Genomic DNA, 19,658 nt, shown 5'->3' on the forward strand with positions numbered 1-19,658 from the left:
ACTATTTCTTAAGCTGAAACCATTATAGTTTTTTCCCTTCCACCTTTTGGGATAGAGGAAAGATTTTTTTCCAGTGGGACCCAGGTAATGTGGGTGCAGAAAGTTCCTGGAAAAATCCAAAAAGAAACTGGTAACCATGGCGGTGTCTCCAGGCAGGGGAAACTGAGTGGCTGGGAAGCCGGATGGGAAATTTACTTTGTTTATCAAGATATTTAAATTAAATAAAACTTTTTTTTTTTTTTTTTTTTTTTAAGGTCTGCTTAGTCCCAGTTGAATCTGGCTGGGGCTTCTGCTTCAAAGATGGCGCAAGGATAAGGCCAGGCCTGAAGGCGCTCAGGGGTCGGGTAGCTCGCCCAGAATCACCAGGGAGCCACAGCGAGCTCAGGGTCCTTTCCCGACCACACCAGGATGGGCCTCATCAAACGCGGAGGGAGGGAGGGAGTGCCCACCTTGACTTGCCGCGCGCGGACTCGGGAGGGTCGGGCCCCGCAGGGCGCCGGAGGCCCACCCTGGGCGGCTGGAGGAAAAGGCCGGCCCCCCGCCCCGCCCCGCCAAATTTAAGAGCCCTAGCCCAGCGCTTGGGCCGCTACTGACCGACGAGTCTCCCTCATCGTGGGGTACTCCCCCTCGCCTCTCGCACTCCCCGCACGGCCGCCCACAGGCCCTGGCTCCGCTCCCTGGGCCCGATCCGGCGGGGGCCGCGCCATGCCCAGCCCCGTGCCGCGAGGCCGCCGGCCGCCCACTCCCCCCGGCGCTCGGGACCAGCCCCCGCTCTCTGGCGATCCCCCTGCGCCCCAGCGCCGCCCGGCCGGCCCAGGCACACCCCGCGGTCCCGGGCGCCTCGAGTCGTCCTTCTCCGTCGAGGCCATCCTGGCCAGGCCCGCCCGCCGCGCGCCCACCGCCTCCCCGCCGGCCGTTCCGCCCCGCGCCGCCGCGACGCTCGGCACCGCTCCCTCCCGGGTTCCTGCGACGTGGCTGCCCACCTACCTGGGCGTGGGTCTCCACCAGCCGTGCCCCCAGCCGCCGGGGCCGGGGCTCCGCGTGCCTCACTTCTGCTGCCTGCAGGGCCTGGGCGTCACAGGTACGAGGTGCCCCGGCGCAGCGACCTGGGAACTGGGCGGGGCGGCTGGAGCGCGGCAGCCGCGGCAGCGGGCACAGGATAGAGCAGTCCCTGAGTTTGAGAACCGCGCACGGCCATAGTGGGAAGGGGGCCTATGACCCTTGACCTTGCCGTGGAATCCGAGGCAAGAGACAGGGACTGGCCTCCAGACGGCCGCCGCGCACGCTAGCTGCTGAGCGGGCAGGAAGTGTGTGTGAGCGCGGGGGCGGAGGGGGAAGTGCGGGTGAGTCCCACGCGGCCTCGGAAGACCCGGCCAGGGCCACAGTGTCCCCCCAGAAGGGGTTTGTAGAGTCTCTTGCCCCCTCGACACTCCCTGCGAGAAGGCTTGATAGCGCCACAGCAGCTGTCTTCCCAAAGGAACGGCCCTTTCTTAACTGGGAGAAGCGGCTGCTGCGGTGGTGAGGTCCAGCGAGGAGCTGACCAATGCCCAGACCCCCGTGGCGTCCCCCACAGCTCCCGTCTGTGGAGCTTAGGCTCCACACTTAAGTGCTCCATACTCAAGTACATATGCGTAGAGCGCTCTTAGATGGGGCACCTCCGGATGTGGGGCTGATGTCTTGCATCCCAGTGAGAATGTAAATATTGACCTAACGTTGTCCTCTAGCCCTAACAGCCACCTCCAGGAGCTTTCGCCCTTTTTTGGCAATCTGATTCATGCTTCCCCACCTCCCCTTGAGGAAAACAGGAGCCAAGTTAGTGCAAGCCTTGTCAACTGGTGCCAAAATGGATGTAACCATCTGAGTTGGTGCCCACTCCCTGGGAGCTCTCCGTTCTGCATTTCCACCCCACACCCCTTCCAGGCTCTCAAAACCTATCCAAATTCACGGCCACGGCAGGGGAGTGACCTGCGTGCAGAGCTCCAAACCCATTTGCCCTAACTTCCTCAGGCAGCTGAGCTCTGAGTTGCAGTTTACTGCTTTATATTACAGTGATCTCATTTTCAAGTTAGTTTTTGCATAGTTACTACACTGATACAGTTCAAACTTCAAAAAATGTTTACTAAGTTAGAGGGAGAAGAGTTTCCCTTAACATTCCTGTCCTCCAGTCACCTGGGGGTGGGGTTAACCCCACCCCACAAGCCGCCAATGATTCCAAGTCTCTTTATTCTTCCAGAGGTATTTTATGCATATTTTGTGTGTGTGTGTGTGTGTGTGTGTGTGTGTACACATGTGTACATAGGCTCTTTAGGCTTAGAGCTGACTCACTGCTCAGGCCTCTGGGGTACCCCAGACTGGGCTCCAACAGAGGAACTCCAGGACACTGAGAGACCCCAAAAGAGGGTTCGGACTATGTTTAACTTGAAGCAGCTGGAAGAGTTGGAGAATGTGTTTACAAAGCAGCACAATCTTGTGGGGAAGAAGAGAGCTCAGCTGGCAGCCCAGCTCAACCTTACCGAGAACCAGGTAGGAGCAGGGGCTCCTGCAAGCTCAGGGCTGTACCTGGGGGTGGGCTCTGCTCTCCAGAAGGACCTGGGTGAGGTTGTTGGGAAGACCTGGGCCTTCTTCCTCTCTTGCCAGGCCACGGTGGTGGTGGTGGGGGGGTGACGGGACAGGATGGGACCACATGCCCTAATCACTGGTACACTCCCTACATGAATGAGGAAAACAGTCCCACAGGAAAACACATTATGGGAACAACACCCATTAATCTAGATATTGACCTAGAACTTTATGTTTCCACATTTAAAAAGGAGTTGATGGGGCGCCTGGGTGGCTCAGTGGATTAAGGGGCGCCTGGGTGGCTCAGGGGATTAAGGCCTCTGCCTTCGGCTCAGGTCATGATCCCAGGGTCCTGGGATCGAGCCCCGCATTGGGCTCTCTGCTCAGTGAGGAGCCTGCTTCCTCCTTTCTCCTCTCTCTCCGCCTGCCTCTCTGCCTACTTGTGATCTCTGTCTGTCAAATAAATAAAATCTTTAAAAAAAAAAAAAAAAGGAGCTGACAGTGAAATTAAGTATGTTCAAGGAACTAAATATTTAAAATAAGAATAACCCTTCACTTGACCTCCATATCCCCCTCCAGCTACTACACCGTTTTTCTGCTTTTATCATAGGCAGACTTGCCAAGAACTTGTGACAGTCAGTCTCTCTACGTCCTCACTTCCCAACTACGTAACTCATTCCAATATGAATTTTCCCCTCCCATTCCATCAGAACTTCTCCTCAAAGTCTCTCCATGTTGTCAAAGTCAGCAGCTGTTTTCCTTTCATCTAACTCCCCACTTAATACAATTGACTGCTCCTTCTCTTACTGACACACATACTTCTCTTGGCTTTTAGACACTGCATTCTTGGTTTTCCAGGTCTCTAGCCACTTTTCTGTCACCTCTGTAGGGTACTCTTCTCTTTGTGACCTCATATTTGCCCTCTGTCCCCCCATCTCATTTAATCCCATGGTTTTAAATACCATATATAAGCTAACAATTCCCAGGTTTGTATCTTCGCCCATCTTCTTGTTTTCTCACTTGTACACCAACCTACCTTCTTGAGGTCTCCATTTAGATGTCTCCTAGGACAGGCATTGCAAATTTAAGTCTAAACCTCAATTCTTGACTTTATTTCTTTCCAGATCTGTTCCTCTCCCTACTCATGGCCCCACCATCCATCCAGTTGGTCAAAATATCAAGTCCTCTTAGATTCCCCCTCTCCTGTTTCCAGTCCATCAGCAAGCCTTGTCACCTGTACCTCCAAAATACAACTGGGATCGCTTTACTTTTCTCCATTGCCCCTAGTTCATCCTGGTCCCAGCTCTTTTTGGATTATCACAGTAGTCTGCCAGCTGTGTCTCTGCCTCTCCTTTCATCCATTCTTCACAAAGCAGCCAGATATGCAATTCACTTGAGCAAACAGGACTATGTCACATCCCACTTAAAAGCCTCGAAGCTGGGGCACCTGAGTGGCTGGTTCAGTGGGTTAAGCCTCTGCCTTCAGCTCGGGTCATGGTCTCAGGGTCCTGGGATCAAGCCCTGCATTGGGTTCTCTGCTCAGCAGGGAGCCTGCTTCCCTGCTCCCTCTCTGCCTGCTGCTCTGCCTACTTGTGATCTCTCTCTGTGTGTCAAATGAATAAAAATAAAATCTTTAAAAAAATAAAAAGCTGATATTCCTTTTTTTTTTTTTAAAGATTTTTTTTATTTGTTTATTTGACAGACAGAGATCACACGTAGACAGAGAGGCAGGCAGAGAGAGAGAGAGGGAAGCAGGCTCCCTGCTGAGCAGAGAGCCCGACACGGGACTCGATCCCAGGACCCCGGGATCATGACCTGAGCCGAAGGCAGCGGCTTAACCCACTGAGCCACCCAGGCACCCAAAAGCTGATATTCCTTACCCACAGCCTCCATGGTATTAGGTGATCTGGCCCATGCTGCCTTCTCCCACTGTCTCTTCACTTCCCCATCTCTCACTCCCAGATCCTTCAGCCATGCTCTCCTCCTTTCTGGTCCTCAAACACCCCAAGCTTTCCTACAGGTCATCTCCTGATCCAGCCTGCTTTTCTCTGTCCTCATTAAAGTGGCCTCTTATCCTTTGGGCCTCAGCTTAAGTGCTGGTTCCTCGGGGAGGTTCAAACCCCCATTTGTGTTTGTTTTTGTTTCCATGTTTGTTGTATGTCTCTCTGGTCTGTGAGTTCCATGAGGTCAGGGACTATACCTCTATTGCTCACCACATATCACCATCACCTAGGATCCTGCCTAGCACATAATAGGAGCTCAATAAATATTTGTTGGATAAACAAATGGTGCCTAAAATTATAGGGAAGGGTGTTTTGAAGGAAATGCTCCCGTTAGAAGGAAGAGCGAATATGAGAGCAGAATGTGAGAGCAGTAGGCACCAAGGAATGGGGGAAACCATGGGAACTGCTGGTCACATTCTAATCTCTGACCATTGCCTCTGATTATAGGTGAGGGTCTGGTTCCAAAACCGCAGGGTCAAGTACCAGAAGCAGCAAAGGCTGAAGCTGCCCGTTGTGTCTGCCATGGCTGCCTCCCAAGACGAACCCTCCAGCAGCTCTGACAACAGCAACCAGAGAGAAGACCCTGAGTCAGGAATGGACAGCTGAGGACTGGGACAGAAGCTCAACCTGGGCTGTCTGGACTAATTTTTCTTGGGGGCACTCACTGGAACTACTGAGCCTTTTTTCTTCATCTGTATAATGGGTGCATTGGCAACTTCATCCTCCCAGCACTGACAGGATGTCTGTAAAGTTGTTACAGGGTGCCAGGCCCAAGCAAGTATGTGGGGCAATGTGTGGTGTTTACACCAGCACTGACCTCTCCACAGATTAATCTTTTCCTGGTCTGGCTATGGAGAAGGGGCCTCCTTGAATCAGTGTCTGGGCCTTAGAAGTCTCTTGCCCACCAGAGATGGTGGAGTTGAGAGCAAAGAGTTTCCCAAAGTTTTCTTGTTCTTGTCTGAACTGTCACCATTTTCAGGAGCTCAGCCCCAGCTCCCTGCTTAGGACCAGACATGCTACCCTGACCACCATATTTTTCCCTCTAGCTACCCATCTTGTCCCCCTCTCCATCATTACATAAAATAGAGCAGTTTGGTTCTGCCTTTGCCAAGGTAGGCATTTTGTCACAAACTCTGCTGTATTTCCATGAGATGGTTACAATTTCTCCCCCTTCAAGACCCTAACTCGTGGGGCGCCTGGATGGCTCAGTGGGTTAAGCCTCTGCCTTGGGCTCAGGTTGTGATCCCAGGGTCCTGGGATCAAGCCCCGCATCGGGCTCTCTGCTCAGCAAGGAGTCTGCTTCCTCCTCTCTCTCTGCCTGACTCTCCATCTACTTGTGATCTCTATCTGTCAAATAAATAAAATCTTAAAAAAAAAAACAAAAAAAAAAGACCCTAACTCGTGGTTCCATTTCCTTCCCAGGAAGCTCCTCAGTTTCTAAGAAGCATGCTGATAGCCTGCTCTTGTTAGCCCAGTCACCAGCACAGAACTGATTTCTTTAGTGCTCTACATTCCTGAGCAGAGGGTGTTGATAGAAAATCTAGAATGGCCTCTGGGTACTGAGGTGAACAAGTGAAAGAGGCGTGCCCTGCCACCTAGTGGTGGGAGAAGGCATGGTCCCCACTGCTGTCTGCGGGAGAGAAGACAGGGAGAAGAGGTTGTCTTGGAAAAACCACATGCCTCCAACTGGTGGTAGACCATCCTCTCCTAGACACCAGGCCACAGACTTGAGGGAGGCCAGGGTCCAGCTTCAAGAGCTCCTCTTCCTGTCTTCAGGGAAATCCTAATGCCGGACCCAAAGTCCACTCTGTTAATCAAAGGGATCCAGCTGCATCTGCCTCTTCCAGCACCTGCTTCTTCAATTGACTCATTTAAAAAAAAAAAAAAATAGGGTGCCTGGGTGGCTCAGTCCTTAATCGTCTGCCTTTGGCTCAGGTCATGATCCCAGAGTCCTGGAATCAAGCCCCACATCAGGTTTCCTGCTCATCGGGAAACCTGCTCCTCCCTCTCCCACTTCCCTTGCTTGTGTTCCCTCTCTCGCTGTGTCTCTCTCTGTCAAATGAATAAGTAAAATCTTTAAAAATATAGATTATTTAAAAAATAAAAGACTTAACCTATTCAGCAGTTCCTGGGCTCTCCCCAATCCCTGATGTCACCATACCATAACAGATATAAACAATGTGTTTTTCAAGGAGCACAGCATCCATTGCAGGACAAGGAAACGAGGCAAGGAAACAGTGGTCAGCCTTGGCTGTGGGAACAGATGCTATACGTCCATGGCATCAGGCTTTTGGGGTCCTGAATGAAAGAACAGGCCCCTCTCCTGTTCCCAAGACAATGTGCATATGCACACTCCTGCATACAATTTCAGGGGTCCTCAGACCTGAGGTGCACCGTGTACCACCTTCCACCACCCCTAGGCTGCAAGGTGCCTATGCCCCTGAAGGGGCTGAGAGAAGCACAAGTCCAGCTTGAAGGCCCAAGGAAGGGGGAATTTTGCACCCGAGCGAGTAGGATGGACACGTGCAGTAAGCTAGTCCCTCCTTTCAGGTGGATCAGAGAGGGTAGAGGTCGGCTGACTGCTGCCCACCCCTGCTCTCCGCTAGGTCTAAAGAGCGCTTGACTCTAAACGGGCCAATGGGTGGACAGAGACAACAGGGCACATAAACACGAACGGCACACAGATACATCAAAACTATACACCCACCTATACGCTAGGATACACAGGTATGTACGAAGACACAGACGAAAAACCAAACAGATGTAAAACACAAAGGCAGACCCAGCTACATCCAGCCACCGAACCAATCGACCTAAACACGTAGATTAAAGGGATCTAAGTCCGCACGTACACCCTAGAGCGTAAACCCGAGGTCCTCCGACACACACACCGGGGGCGGGGCCGGAGAGGGGCGGGGCCTCCCAGGTCGAGGCGGGGTCAAGGGTCATAAGGCGGAGGCGCGCCCAAGATGGCGGCCTCCATGTGCGACGTGTTCTCTTTCTGCGTGGGCGTGGCAGGTAGGGCCCGGGTCGCCGTGGAAGTCCGCTTCGTAAGCAGCGCTAAGGTGAGGACAAGGCGGACTCTCCGGGAGCCCTCTACCCTGTCCGACCTTGGAGACAGCCCCACGGGATCCAGGGCCCGGAGCAGAAGCTCCTCTGCCGCTCGTACTCTACGGCTCCGTCCCTACTCGCGGCCCGGGGGTTCCCTGTCTGTCCCCGCGCGCAGGCTTCCGGGGAGGTCACGCGGTGGACCCGGGGCTCCGAAGTCTCCGTGCGCGCGCGCCCCCTTCCCGCGGGACCCGGTGCGCCAGCCCGGGGCTCTGCTCCTGTAGCTCCGGGCGGGGCCGAGGCGGGTGGCGCCGGGCTTTTCCGGCCAGGCTAGTGGGGGGACTTCGCTGCTGAGCCCCAGGTACGGTGGGCGGGGATATGCTGAGCAGAGGAAATTTAGGTATAAAAAAGCGTGGGCCCTCAGGGAACTTTCTGAGTGAGATTTGGAAATGGGTGTGGAGGGAGGCCGAGACCCTTCACGAAAGGCCTTGGAATGCTAAGGAATTTGGAAACTGAGCTCTAAACCCGTGGCCCGTTTGAAGCGTTTTGACAGAGAAATGCCAGGATTTTGTTATGTTATTGTGTTTCAAAAGTTACTTGTAGAAAAATGCATGTGAGGAAAGAGAAGGCAAAAATCACTCATAATCCTATGCTTGTGCAAATATGTGGATATTAAAATTATAATTTTTGCAATCGCTTTTTGATGCAGTAGTGAATCAACATCAATAAACCTGTTTCTAAATAGGTCAACCAACTACTTATTTATGGACTTTTATATTTTATTTTATTTTTCATCCTGAGGTCCGAAGTCTTGCAGCTCAATTTCTGTGCACACATCCTTTTGTTCTCCCTAGCAGAGTATTTTCTTTCCAAATTAACTTTGCCGTATGATATGTGCAAAATGGTATGGCTTTGTTTTCATTTACATTTCTTTGTTTACTGAGGAGGTTGAATAATTTATCATGTGTAATGGCTATGTGTATCCCCAGTCCCTGCCCAAGATGTCAGCCTTCTCTAGTCATCTACCTTCTGCTCTTCAGAGCCCAACCTTCCATTGACTTCTTCCCACTCCAGATGCACCTGGAGCGTTCCTCTCCTTCCGTGATAAAGCAGCTCCCCTATATTCTTGACCTCCTCAGCCGCTCACATCTCTGTCTGCACACAGGCCTCTGGTGTTCTTGATCAGCTCATAGTTTGATGGTGTCCAGGTTCCATCACTCCTAGCACACGGAGATAGTCACCTTCGCCTTCACTGCACAGCCTCTCTCTCATCCCCTCCTCTCTTCCGTTCTTCCTCTAACATCATCACATCAGCCGCTCTACTTGCCCAGTTGTCCTGTCCTAGCCTTCTATCAAACCCCACCTTTGGAAGAATGTGTTGGCCAGCCTCTCCATGCCCACATCTGATCTGCAGCTGGAGAAAATCACATACCCACTTAGACATGGTGACAAGATAGATTATCCCAGGCTTTTTACATCTGTACTCATCAAGTGAGATTGCTTATGAGGTTTTTTTCTTTGTGCTCTCTTCCTCCGGTTACTGCATCAGAGTTACACTTGTTTTTTGGTAAAATGGAGATGCTTTCCATTTTTTCCTCTGTTACTTAGTAGTTTAAATAGCATGAGAATTACTTATTCTTTGGCTTGAGAGAGGTGGCTCATGAACCATATGGTCTAGGGTCCTCACATGGGGGTTGTTTTTTTACTATTTTCTCTGTTGCTTCTCTGGATATTGGCAGGAGCGAGCTTTCAAAAATTTAGCAACTACTCTGCCAGGGACAGGACCAATCAGAACATGATAGTGTCTGACCAAAGAGGATGGATGCCAACCAGAATGCGGTACAGGTGCAGGTCAGCCAGATATTGGCACTGCTTCTTTGTCTAGGCTTTCTTCCTTTTGTTTTCTGTTTGTTTGTTTGTTTGTTTGTTTGTTTTTTAAGATTTTATTTATTTGTCAGAGAAAGAGAGAACACAAGCAGGGGGAGCATGAGCCAGAGGTAACATTAGGCAGAGCAGGGAGCAGGCTGCCCTCCCCAAGCAAGGAGCTCCACATGGGACCCTGGGATCATGACCCGAGCCAAAGGCAAATACCCAACCAACTGAGCCACCCAGGTGTCCCTAGGCTTTCTTCCTTTTGAATTTGGTTCTGGTAATTTCTCTGTTCCTAGAATATTACCCATGTAGTAAAGCTTTTAAAATTTACAGTCTTTTTCCTAAAACTTAACTTTTCAAATTAGAGCCATCTTTGCAAGTTTCTGGCCCTCTCATTCAGGCTCACTTCTCTCCAAGCCTCTTGGTAATATTAATGAAAGCTGCTTTTCTTAAAACACTGTTTTATGTTTGGGGGATGAACGGTTTCATAAAGAAACCAGCTCCGATTCTGTTCTCATTGTTTTGATTACTAAATACTTTCTGCATTGGGCCTTCAGAAAGAGAGAGAAAGACATCGTTATTTACCCAGTGTTGAGATTTGAGATTGTCCACGATAATGTGGGTCTGTGTTCATCTCCCTTTGTCCCATAGAGGAAGACCATCTTTTCATTTTGCTAGATTGGGTCCGGCCCTGAAAGGCTTGAAGGTGGGGTTCCAAGAAGACAACCAAGGATGCATCAACGGCTTTAGCCAGAGGTTTCATGCTAGCTGTCCCACTCTGCTGTTAGAGCTACCCAAGTTGTTCAGGGTTGTGAACTGTAGCTCATGGGTTGCTCAGAGCCATCCTGGTCTACACATCCCTGCTCCTCTGAGTTTGGGAGGTGCTGCTTTCTAGCCACAGTGCCAGTGCTAGAAGTAAATGGGGAGCTACCTGAGAGGCCACATGATGGGACATTTACTGCTGTATCAGTCCGTCGGTTCTTGCCTTCCTCTTCCTTCCCTCCTTCCCTCCTTCCCTTTCTCTCTCTCTCTCTCCCTTTCTTTCTTTCTTACTTTCTCTTTTGGTGACAGTTCAGTGCAGTTCAGGGCGGCACCCTTCTCTAAGTGAACGGTGGGAGTAAGTGCCCCACAGGGCCAGTAACTGCCTGGGTCCCAAAGCCGTTTTCTGTGTCCCTCTGCATCTCCTTCATGTCTTACATGATGTGCACAGTGCTTTAGACCAGAGTTCTAGACTTTAACGTGCACACTAATCACCTGGGCATCCTGTTAAAATGCATATTCTCCTTCAGCAAGTCTTTTGGAGGGGGTTGAGATTCTGCATTTCTAACAGTCTCCCAGATGACGCCATGCTGCCTGTCAACGTCACTTTGAGTAGTAAGGAGCTAAAGCTCATAAGGTACATTCACCTGGGCTGAGGTGTGTCATGGAAACTACCTGGTAGGTACTACGATAATACCTTTCATATACAAAACAGATGCAAAGAAATGAAGCAGTTGGCTCATTTCACAGCAGATGGTATTAGGGCTCGGAATCATCCTTCCTTTCAGTATAACACTGAGAACTGGTTGGGTCCTATGAGTGTCCCATGGACCAGAGAAATGCAGCACATTCTCCCCCAAACTAGGGCTCCCTCTTCTGTGGCATAGGAGTCCTCTGCAGCTCTGAGCAGCAGCATCACTGCCAGGGTCCTGGAGGGCCACATGGGTGACACCAAGAAGATTGTCCTGTCATTACCAGCTCCTGGTACAGGAGCCTCAGTGCGCTTCCAGCCATTCCAAAAATTCTCCTCCTCTGGCTGACATGGTGGCACCCTCCCCATCCTAGTCCTTCTGCTCTGACCAGGCTGAAAGAAGTGGGACTGAAAGTAGGTCAGAGCTGCATTTGCAGAGGAGGTAGTTATGGAGGGCGCTGACCATGCTCCGTGAACCCTCCCAAGGCAGAGAGGCCTCTCCTGAGAGGAGGGTGTGTGGGAGGTGATGCTGGGCAGCCCTCCGGGAACCATTGGAGCTAGGTCTTCTCTCTCCCTATGATCATCCTATTCCTTCTCTCCCTGGTAGGGTAAGGGGCTGTTTGCCACACAACTGATCCAGAAGGGGGAGACCATCTTTGTAGAACGGCCTCTGGTGGCCGCACAGTTTCTCTGGAATGCACTTTATCGCTACCGAGGTGAGCACATCTCATCCACTCCTCGTGGCTGCTGGGCCCAGCTGCTGTTGTGCATGGAAGACAGCTACGTTAGCTGATGTCTCTGGGACTTCAGGCGTTGGGAGAGAAGTTCATCTTCCCTTGGAGAGCCATGCCTGAGAACCATGCTTGTCTCTAGCTTCAGGGCATTTGGGACTGGGGGTGAGCGGTGGAGGGGCTCTTCCAGCCTGCTCCCTGTTGGGGGTGGGGAGGACTGTTGCTCAGGTGGAACTCAGTCTGAGTCAGAGTATAAGGGCCTGGGTGTCATGCTGAAGGTCTCTGTGCTAATGTGCCTCCCTGCACCAAGAGGAGGCCACAGGCCCTTTGATCAAAACAGGTGGAGTTAGGCATCAGAAGCAGGTAGGATGCCCTTAGCTTTTCCAGCCACGTGCTTTCTTTACACTTTTCTTAGGCTAGAGACAAACATGAAAGGAGGGTCAGCTGGCTGCCGAATGTGGGGAAAGCACAGTCTGGGGGATAGGAGAGAAGCTCCACAGATTAAGTCACATTGGGAAGGGCAGAGTGCCTGACAGGAGGGGTGGGACTCCAGAGAGGGAAGAAAACCAGTCTGCCCTGGAATGCATGTGAAAGCATTCACTCGTTCTGTTCTGTAATACAGTCATTCATTTACTTACTTCCCAAATGTTTGCTGAGCACCTGCTGTGTGCCAGCCACTATTGTTAGCCCTAGGGATACTGCTGTGAACGAGACAGAACATGGCCCCTGGTATAAAGACGCGCGCGTTTTCCTGTGTGGCTCTTTTCCTCAGCCTGTGACCACTGCCTTCGGGCACTGGAGAAGGCGGAGGAGAATGCTCAGAGGCTGACAGGAAAGCCAGGCCAGGTTCTGCCTCACCCCGAGCTGTGTGCCGTGCGCAAGGACCTCCACCAGAACTGTCCGCACTGTCAGGTAAGCAGCCCCCGGAATTGCACCTGGGGGTGGGGGAGAAGCCTTAGCTGCAGTCCTCTGCAAGGAGATAGGAATGACAACAGACCTGCTAAGGGCCCCCAGCGAGCCATGATGGAGGGGAAGAGCGTCAGAAGGCTCCATTCCTGTTCCAGCTTTGTCCTCCCTGTCCCAGTCCCACCATCTAGAAAATAGAAAATGGGAACTTGCCCTCTTCCCAGCAGCCTAGCAAGGGCTCTTCCCTCTGTCTGAAAGCTCCCTCCTTCCCATTGTTTTACAAGCCTGGGTGCCCCTCTCACATGCTCTGGGTCTCCGTGTGCTTTCGGCCCTCGTGATGCCACTGAGCTACTGCTCAGGCTGCTCAGAGAAGTTAGTGGAGGCGAGTAGCCTGGAGGGCTATCTGCGCCTCACCCCGTGGCCAGATCCTGGGGTGCTGACGTCGCCCCACTCCACCAGGTGATGTACTGCAGTGCAGAATGTCGGCTGGCGGCTGCTGAGCAGTATCATCAGGTCCTGTGCCCAGGGCCCTCCCAGGATGACCCCCTGCACCCTCTCAATAAGCTGCAGGAAGCCTGGAGGTAGGTAGCACTTCATCTCTTCCCCCTTTTATCTTCCCTCTTTGCCTGAGATGAGCAGATATAGTCATCTTTCTTAAACTTACCATCCCCCAGGTTTTTCCTCCATCTCGGGGTTAAACTGAGGTCACATCACCTTCCATGTGACCCCCCAGCCCCACTGTCCTCAGCATTTTACACACTCCCAGGAAGAGCCCCATGGTGCCCATAGAGATGTGAAGTCCTGCCCACGTCCTTGCCAGTGACTTCCTCTCTTTGGTTATAAATGGAGTCGGCAGGAAGGACTCTCTGTGGCAGTCAGCCTGGACTTCCCTGCACGCAGCTACCGCGGAGGGAATTTCAGGCCATATCCTTTTCTTTCTCCCCAGGAGTGTTCACTACCCCCCTGAGACGGCAAGCATCATGTTGATGGCCCGGATGGTGGCCACGGTGAAGCAGGTGAGCCCACCCAGCCCTCCCAGGGCAGCCAGTTCTGACCTCGTTTGCCTCTTGGCCTCAGTCACCACCCCCGCAACCTCGAGACCCTGCCTTGGATGCAGCTCCGCCTAGGCTGTGGAAACATCAGGAGCAGCTACCTACAGCTCCGGCAAGAGACTCTGATCTGGGAGAGGGCGTCCTGTGCAGCAGCAGGTCACACACTCAGCTTCTAGGCGCTACTTTCTCAAGATCGTGCCTTACGTGTCAAGTGAGAGGAGCCACTCCAACCCCTTCTGCTAACACTGAAGCTTCTCAGCCTCATCATCCTGTTTCTTCAAGTGGTGTTGAACCGGCTAGCCTGGCCCAGCTGGGGAGAAGGTTGGGTGTGGGTGTGGCACGGAGGAAGTCCCCAGGCCGAGAAGGGTCTACAGAGAACCTCCTGTGTGCTGGTGTTTCCCTAATGGCAGGGGCCTCAGAGTCACAGGCTACCCTCCCGCCTGGGCACAAGCAGCAGCAAGGAGGCAGGCATCCTGGAGTCCACATATGCACATGCATACACACACGGGCATAGTGAATGTGACTCTGAAGTATATTTGTTCACTGCAGGCCAAGGATAAAGATCGTTGGATCAGGCTCTTCTCCCAGTTCTGTAATAAAACGGCCAACGAGGAGGAGGAAATTGTCCACAAACTCCTGGGGGACAAATTCAAGGTCAGTCTTCTCCTGAGATCCCCCCACCCGCAACAGCCTTGGATGGTTCTGTGGCTGTCTGATGGGAGCTCCACATTTGGTCCCTTCCCAGCCCCAGGAAGAGGTTAGAACCTGGGGCCAAAAATCTATTTAGAGGGCCTATATTCCTGCTACTATTTCACCTTGTGACCTAACACAGACCAAGAGTTGAGAAGTGGGGTGATGAGAGAGGAAGGAGGGGTTGGGTGCCCTGACAAAGTTAGGCAGAATCTCATGATAGGATAGCAATGGGCAAGTCAGTTATAATGGAAAACAGAGGGTTGGGGGTCCAAAGAGTGAGGGAGCAGCGTGAAACAGGAGGATTTTAGCTGCCGATGTGCTGAGTACTTATTCCCACCCAAAGATTACACATTCTCACCGAGGACAGCCAACTTCCATGCAGGAGCTCCCTAAAGGTACAGGCAGGGCTTAAAGGGAGCTGGGGGGGCCTCCATTCATTCTGAGGAGAGGAGATAGGGAGTCAGGCTGGGCCAGAGACTAGGTTAGGGAGCCTGGAAGATGACAGTGAGGACAGACTTTCCAAGCCACGTTGCCTCAGCCCTCCTGGTACAATCGCTGTAGGATAGGGAGGAATTTGGGGTTCGCCCCCCTAAGTTGGAACAATTCCCCAGACTGCCAAAGTTCTTTACAAATAAAGACTCTGTGGGCTTCCTTTGCCTTTAGGGAAAGCTCTTCCATGAGCTGGCCCTTTTTTCCTTCCCTCTCCTGGTCTTCTGGGGCCTGTCTGGGTGCTCATGGCAAATCCCCAGGGATGCACATCTCTCCCTGCTTCCCCCAAACCAGGGCCAGCTGGAACTTCTACGGAGACTCTTCACAGAGGCCCTCTATGAGGAGGCGCTCAGCCAGGTGAGCGCGGGCGGGGGGGTGGGGCGGGGAACCAATGGCTCTTTACTCATTCCAGCTCTCCACGAGCAACCCGGTCAGCACCTCCTACTTGGAGAGCTAAGCCAGAGCTGACCTGGTATGAAGTTGGGATGGGACTGACTCAGAGACTTCCTGAATAGAGAGTTGTGTCAGGAAGAAAAGCGAGTGGCTGGAACCTGAGCATTCATTTTTCTTCTCCCCACAGTGGTTTACTCCAGATGGATTCCGGTCTCTCTTTGCTCTTGTTGGGACCAATGGCCAAGGAATTGGGACCAGGTTAGGAGAGAACATTCCAAAGCTATTGAACTTGTCCCTTAGGGCTGGAAGGTAGCACACCTCCTTTCAGGATTAGGATGGGGTAAAGTATGATTCTGTGGCCAGAGAGCGGGACTGGAGGCAGTGGTGGGAGTCAGAAGACTGAGGTGTTAGAATTTGCTCTTGGGAGCCTTGGTCTTTTGGGGAACATGGGCCCGTGCCCTGGAGAAGGAAGTGGGCTTAACTTGCCTAGAGGTGGAGAGCCCTGTGAGCTGGGCCTGCTCCTCTCCAACCATGGATGCCTGGGACCCCCCAGCTCCCTGAGCCAGTGGGTCCATGCCTGTGATGCTCTGGAGCTGAAGCCTCAGGACCGAGAGCAGCTGGACGCCTTCATTGACCAGCTGTACAAGGACATCGAGGCAGGTTGGTGAGATGGAGCCTTGGTCTCACCCAACCTCAGATGCCCCCCAGTCAGACACATAGCCTTCTGAGGGAGTTCTGACCGAATAGTTGGGGAAGATAATCCCTGTGTGCCTATGGGAAGCTTCAGATCCATCCGTAGGACACATAGATAAGCCATGACTCTGAGATCCATACAGAGGCTCGATGCTGGGGGTGGGGGGTGCTGGACAAGTGTGGTGATACCATTTACAGAAAAGCTCATGTCTCCAAGAAGCAAGTTCAGATGAACTGGTAGTAGCCAAGTGGTAAGACAGTAGAGCCAGTGCCTGTCCTTACAAGCCTAGTTTCATTCCCCCCAGTAAAATGGGTAGAATAACATCTGCATATTACTGTCTTACAGCCACTGGCGAGTTTCTTAACTGTGAAGGATCTGGCCTCTTTGTGCTTCAGAGCTGCTGTGAGTCATGGCATTGAGGAGGGGTGGCCCTGGTAGGCTGGTGGAGAGGAGTCTGAGAGCAGGATTAGGTCTGAGTTTCCTTGGGGATTCTCCTGGGCCTTTTTGTTCCATCATTTTCTCATTCATTCATACCCTGGACTTAATATATGTGTATATATAAAACCTTCCAGTGGGCAGGATGCAAGAGTTCTGATTCTTGCAAACAGAAGACTCGGTTTCGCACCGCCACTGCCCTGCCGGGTTTCGGGTCAGGGGGGAGTGTTGTAAGAGCCTGGGAGGTCCTCAGACTCCTGGGAGGGAGCTCAGGCTGGAAGCTGAGGCTCAATAGCCCCGGACAGAGAGGGGCAAAGCCAGCTCACAGAATTGTCTTTTCCAGATCTCACCCTCTCCCCCTGGGTTTCCTCACTGTGAGCACCCCCTCCCAGGACGTGGGCCACTCTGCCCCCAGACTAGGCTTGCAGAGGGTCTGGTTCAGCTGTTCCCAGATGCCCAGTAGCAGACAGGACTGAGTTAAGGGGTCCGGCCTGGGCAGGTGTTCCTTTCACAGCCTTGTCCCTCCCTCTGCAGGATACTGGAAACAACTGAGAATCAAGCTGCCCAGTGCTGAGGACAGCAGGGGCAGTGACAGCAGGTGGGAGGCGGTGTGAAGTGGGAGTGCATTTGTGCCTGTGCTCTGGGGTCTTCAGGAAAGAGCACTGGACAGGGAGTTGGGAAACTTGGGTGCCAAGACCTGCACAGCTGTAGCAGCGATGAGAGAACAAGGAAGGATGGGAGCTCTGCCAGGCTGTTATTTTTGTTAGTCAGCAGTCCTTATGACTTGCCTCTCATGACCCAGGTAACCACAGCTGTGTCCCCAATGCAGAGACCTCCTTCCCAGAAAACAACTTCCTTTTGCATGTCACTGCCTTGGAGGATATCAAGCCAGGAGAGGTGAGGGGGCTGGGAGCTGTAGGGCAGGGGCTGGGGGGCGGGGGAGCAGTGGGCCTTGCAAGTTTCCCCTTGGTACTGGGAGCAACAGTGGCTAGAGCCCCAAGTTCAGGCTGTTTGGTTGAGTCCTCACATGCCCCAGGGTAGGAGTCTTTTTACCCATAATTATGCTCTAACCCCACCCTACCCCCCAATTCTTCAAAAAATAACCAGAAAGCCTCAGAGCAGTGACTGAGATGTAACTAGATGCCCAGCTTCTTCCTAGCCACCTTTTGGTCAACAAATGCACAGCTTCTAAGAAAGCCAGATACGACTCTTCGTGGCTTGGGCTGTGGGGGTATGTGTGCGCTTGGGGGCTGTTAGTACAGTGCATGGAGCCTGGCTGAGTCTTCTTCCAGAGCAGGTGGCACTGTGTCAAGATTACTTCTGACCCCAGCCACAGACCATGGCCACTGAGTGCCCATAGCCGTGGCCTGAGGCCAACCACAGTCCCCTCTCCTCGGCCAGTGGTTGGGGAGGCCCCAAGCCCATCTAAGAGAGCAGCTGTCTGACCCCTCCTCTTCTCTGCCCTCCAGGAAATCTGTATCAGCTACTTAGACTGCTGTCAGCGGGAGCGTAGCCGCCACAGCCGCCACAAGATCCTCAGGTGTCAGCTGGGGATGTGGTGGGTGGCCAGGCTCCGGGAGGCTCTGTCCTGGTGGCCGCCCGACTGCACCCTCACCACCCTCCCCCCATCCCCTGCAGAGAGAACTATCTGTTTGTCTGTTCCTGCCCCAAATGCCTGGCAGAGGCTGATGAACCCAACGTGACCTCAGAAGAGGAGGAAGAGGAAGAGGAGGAGGAAGGAGAGCCAGAAGATGCGGAGCTAGGCGATGAGATGACTGATGTGTGACATCACCCCAGACCCTGCAGGAAAAGGGGGCCTTCCCCCAGAGGGGAGGCTTGGAAGGAGCTCCCCACTCTCCTTGCCTGCTATCTTCCCACTCCACCCCCCGCCCGTTCCAGCTCTGTTTCTGCTAGAGGGTAGGACAGAGGCCGGACCCTAGGCCCTAGGCACTCACCTCCCACCAGACCTCATGCCCTGGACACTGCTGCTGAGGGGCTCAGGCTCTGCGCTGTCACTGAGCCTCTCAGAACTGTCCCCGCACAACGCACATGCACACGCGCACACACATGCACACACTCTCCAGGTGTAGCAGCTGCAGCCAAGGTCAGGCCGTAACAGTGTCTCTTGCCCCCGGCCCCGCTTACCTGTCCACCTGAGGCTTCACCCCTTTCAACCTGCTACAGAGGGGGTAACAAAGTGGCCATCTGAGGACGGCCTGACTGCACTGAAGTGACAGGAGAGGGGTTGAGCTGCCTCCACCTTCTTCCCCACCTCCCACTGTTAAAGCTGCTAAGGCAACTGCCTCCTGCTAGCACTGCTGGGAGAGGCAGGAAGGAGCAGCCTGGCCTCCAGGCCTCCAGAGCATCTCCCCTGAGGCTTTGTGCCCTGGACACTGGACCAAGGGGATACTTCCTTCTGCCCACCTCCTCACGTCCTTATTTCAACTTCTGGGGGAGTGGAGATTAACCCCTTCCCCAGACTCCGGAATCTCTGTACCTTGTGCCTTGCTTCTCAGGCCCTGGCACAGTGGCTGGCTACATGAGGTACGCAGGAGGCCTCTGCCTCCCTCAGGAGGGGATCCTCCCTCAGCATGTGGGGGATCATCACCCCTTCCTCACACTCTTTCCCACCGAGGACTCCAGCAGCTTGGCTGACACTGGGGCACAACAGGCCTGTGCTCCTTAATTTTGGATGCCCAAAAGGCTTCCCTGGGACCAGTTTAATATGGGTCAGTGAGGGGCTCTCCTGGCCTTGATCTCTATCTTTGGGGTCTCCAGAGAGGAACATTGAAGTCTTCCAGAAACCTAGAGGAGCTGGGCTAGATATTCTGACTTAAGCCCTGCCTGTGTCACCCTCCCATCTCCCCCCAGTTAGCACCACCCCTCACTCTTGGGTTGGATGCTCTGAGAATTACAGACCATCACTTGCAATTTCTTTGCCTGCCTACCTTCCTGGCGGGCCTGCCACCACCCCTGCTGAGGGATCTCTGAGAGGGCAGGTGCCCACCCCATAGTCTGTCCTAGATCATGAGTCAGGTGGTGCCCCACCTGTGTGGCCTCTTGGGCTCTTACTCCTTCATAGCAGCCAGCACCCCCCTCCCGCCCCTGCCTGCCCACTGTTTCCAATAAAGTGTGAGTGGTGACAGGCCTCTGCAGGAATGCTTTGTGGAGAATGACTTGACAAGCTGCCTGGGGCCCATAGCAGTCACTGAGGTGGTGCAGAGGCACGCAGTGTAGACCAGGTGATGGCAGAGAGGGGAGCCACAGCTCCTCAGCTTGGGCTCCTCTCTGCACTGTCTGCCCACGCTCTGCTTTACATGTTTCCAAATGCCA

General features: G+C 53.2%; 2 protein-coding genes across 2 annotated transcripts; both read left to right on the forward strand.

Moving 5' to 3' along the window:
• Window positions 1–276: 276 nt before the first annotated feature.
• NOTO (notochord homeobox) lies at window positions 277–5,792 on the forward strand. The gene is made up of 3 exons (XM_013051056.2): window positions 277–1,081; window positions 2,300–2,523; window positions 5,010–5,792. The coding sequence occupies exons 1-3, from the start codon at window positions 706–708 to the stop codon at window positions 5,166–5,168; spliced, it is 759 nt and encodes a 252-aa protein (XP_012906510.2). The 5' UTR covers window positions 277–705; the 3' UTR covers window positions 5,169–5,792.
• A 1,708-nt stretch (window positions 5,793–7,500) lies between these two features.
• On the forward strand, window positions 7,501–19,484 carry SMYD5 (SMYD family member 5). The gene is made up of 13 exons (XM_004742198.3): window positions 7,501–7,627; window positions 11,540–11,648; window positions 12,436–12,575; window positions 13,029–13,150; window positions 13,516–13,585; window positions 14,171–14,275; window positions 15,098–15,160; window positions 15,384–15,454; window positions 15,750–15,856; window positions 16,236–16,292; window positions 17,128–17,222; window positions 17,795–17,865; window positions 17,964–19,484. The coding sequence occupies exons 1-13, from the start codon at window positions 7,532–7,534 to the stop codon at window positions 18,109–18,111; spliced, it is 1,254 nt and encodes a 417-aa protein (XP_004742255.1). The 5' UTR covers window positions 7,501–7,531; the 3' UTR covers window positions 18,112–19,484.
• The last annotated feature ends 174 nt before the right edge of the window (window positions 19,485–19,658 follow it).

This window comes from Mustela putorius, unplaced genomic scaffold, assembly GCF_011764305.1.
Source record: "Mustela putorius furo isolate JIRA1106 unplaced genomic scaffold, ASM1176430v1.1 tig00000281_pilon_pilon_pilon, whole genome shotgun sequence".
Taxonomy (NCBI): domain Eukaryota; kingdom Metazoa; phylum Chordata; class Mammalia; order Carnivora; family Mustelidae; genus Mustela; species Mustela putorius.

Bases quoted from the DNA above. Each gene is read 5' to 3' on its own strand.
- NOTO (XM_013051056.2), top strand. From the start codon at position 706: ATGCCCAGCCCCGTGCCGCGAGGCCGCCGGCCGCCCACTCCCCCCGGC. The intron at 1,082-2,299 runs GTACGAGGTGCC...ATGTGTACATAG, and splicing joins GCAGGGCCTGGGCGTCACAG to GCTCTTTAGGCTTAGAGCTG. The intron at 2,524-5,009 runs GTAGGAGCAGGG...CTCTGATTATAG, and splicing joins TCAACCTTACCGAGAACCAG to GTGAGGGTCTGGTTCCAAAA.
- SMYD5 (XM_004742198.3), top strand. From the start codon at position 7,532: ATGGCGGCCTCCATGTGCGACGTGTTCTCTTTCTGCGTGGGCGTGGCA. The intron at 13,586-14,170 runs GTGAGCCCACCC...TGTTCACTGCAG, and splicing joins TGGTGGCCACGGTGAAGCAG to GCCAAGGATAAAGATCGTTG. The intron at 15,161-15,383 runs GTGAGCGCGGGC...TTCTCCCCACAG, and splicing joins ATGAGGAGGCGCTCAGCCAG to TGGTTTACTCCAGATGGATT.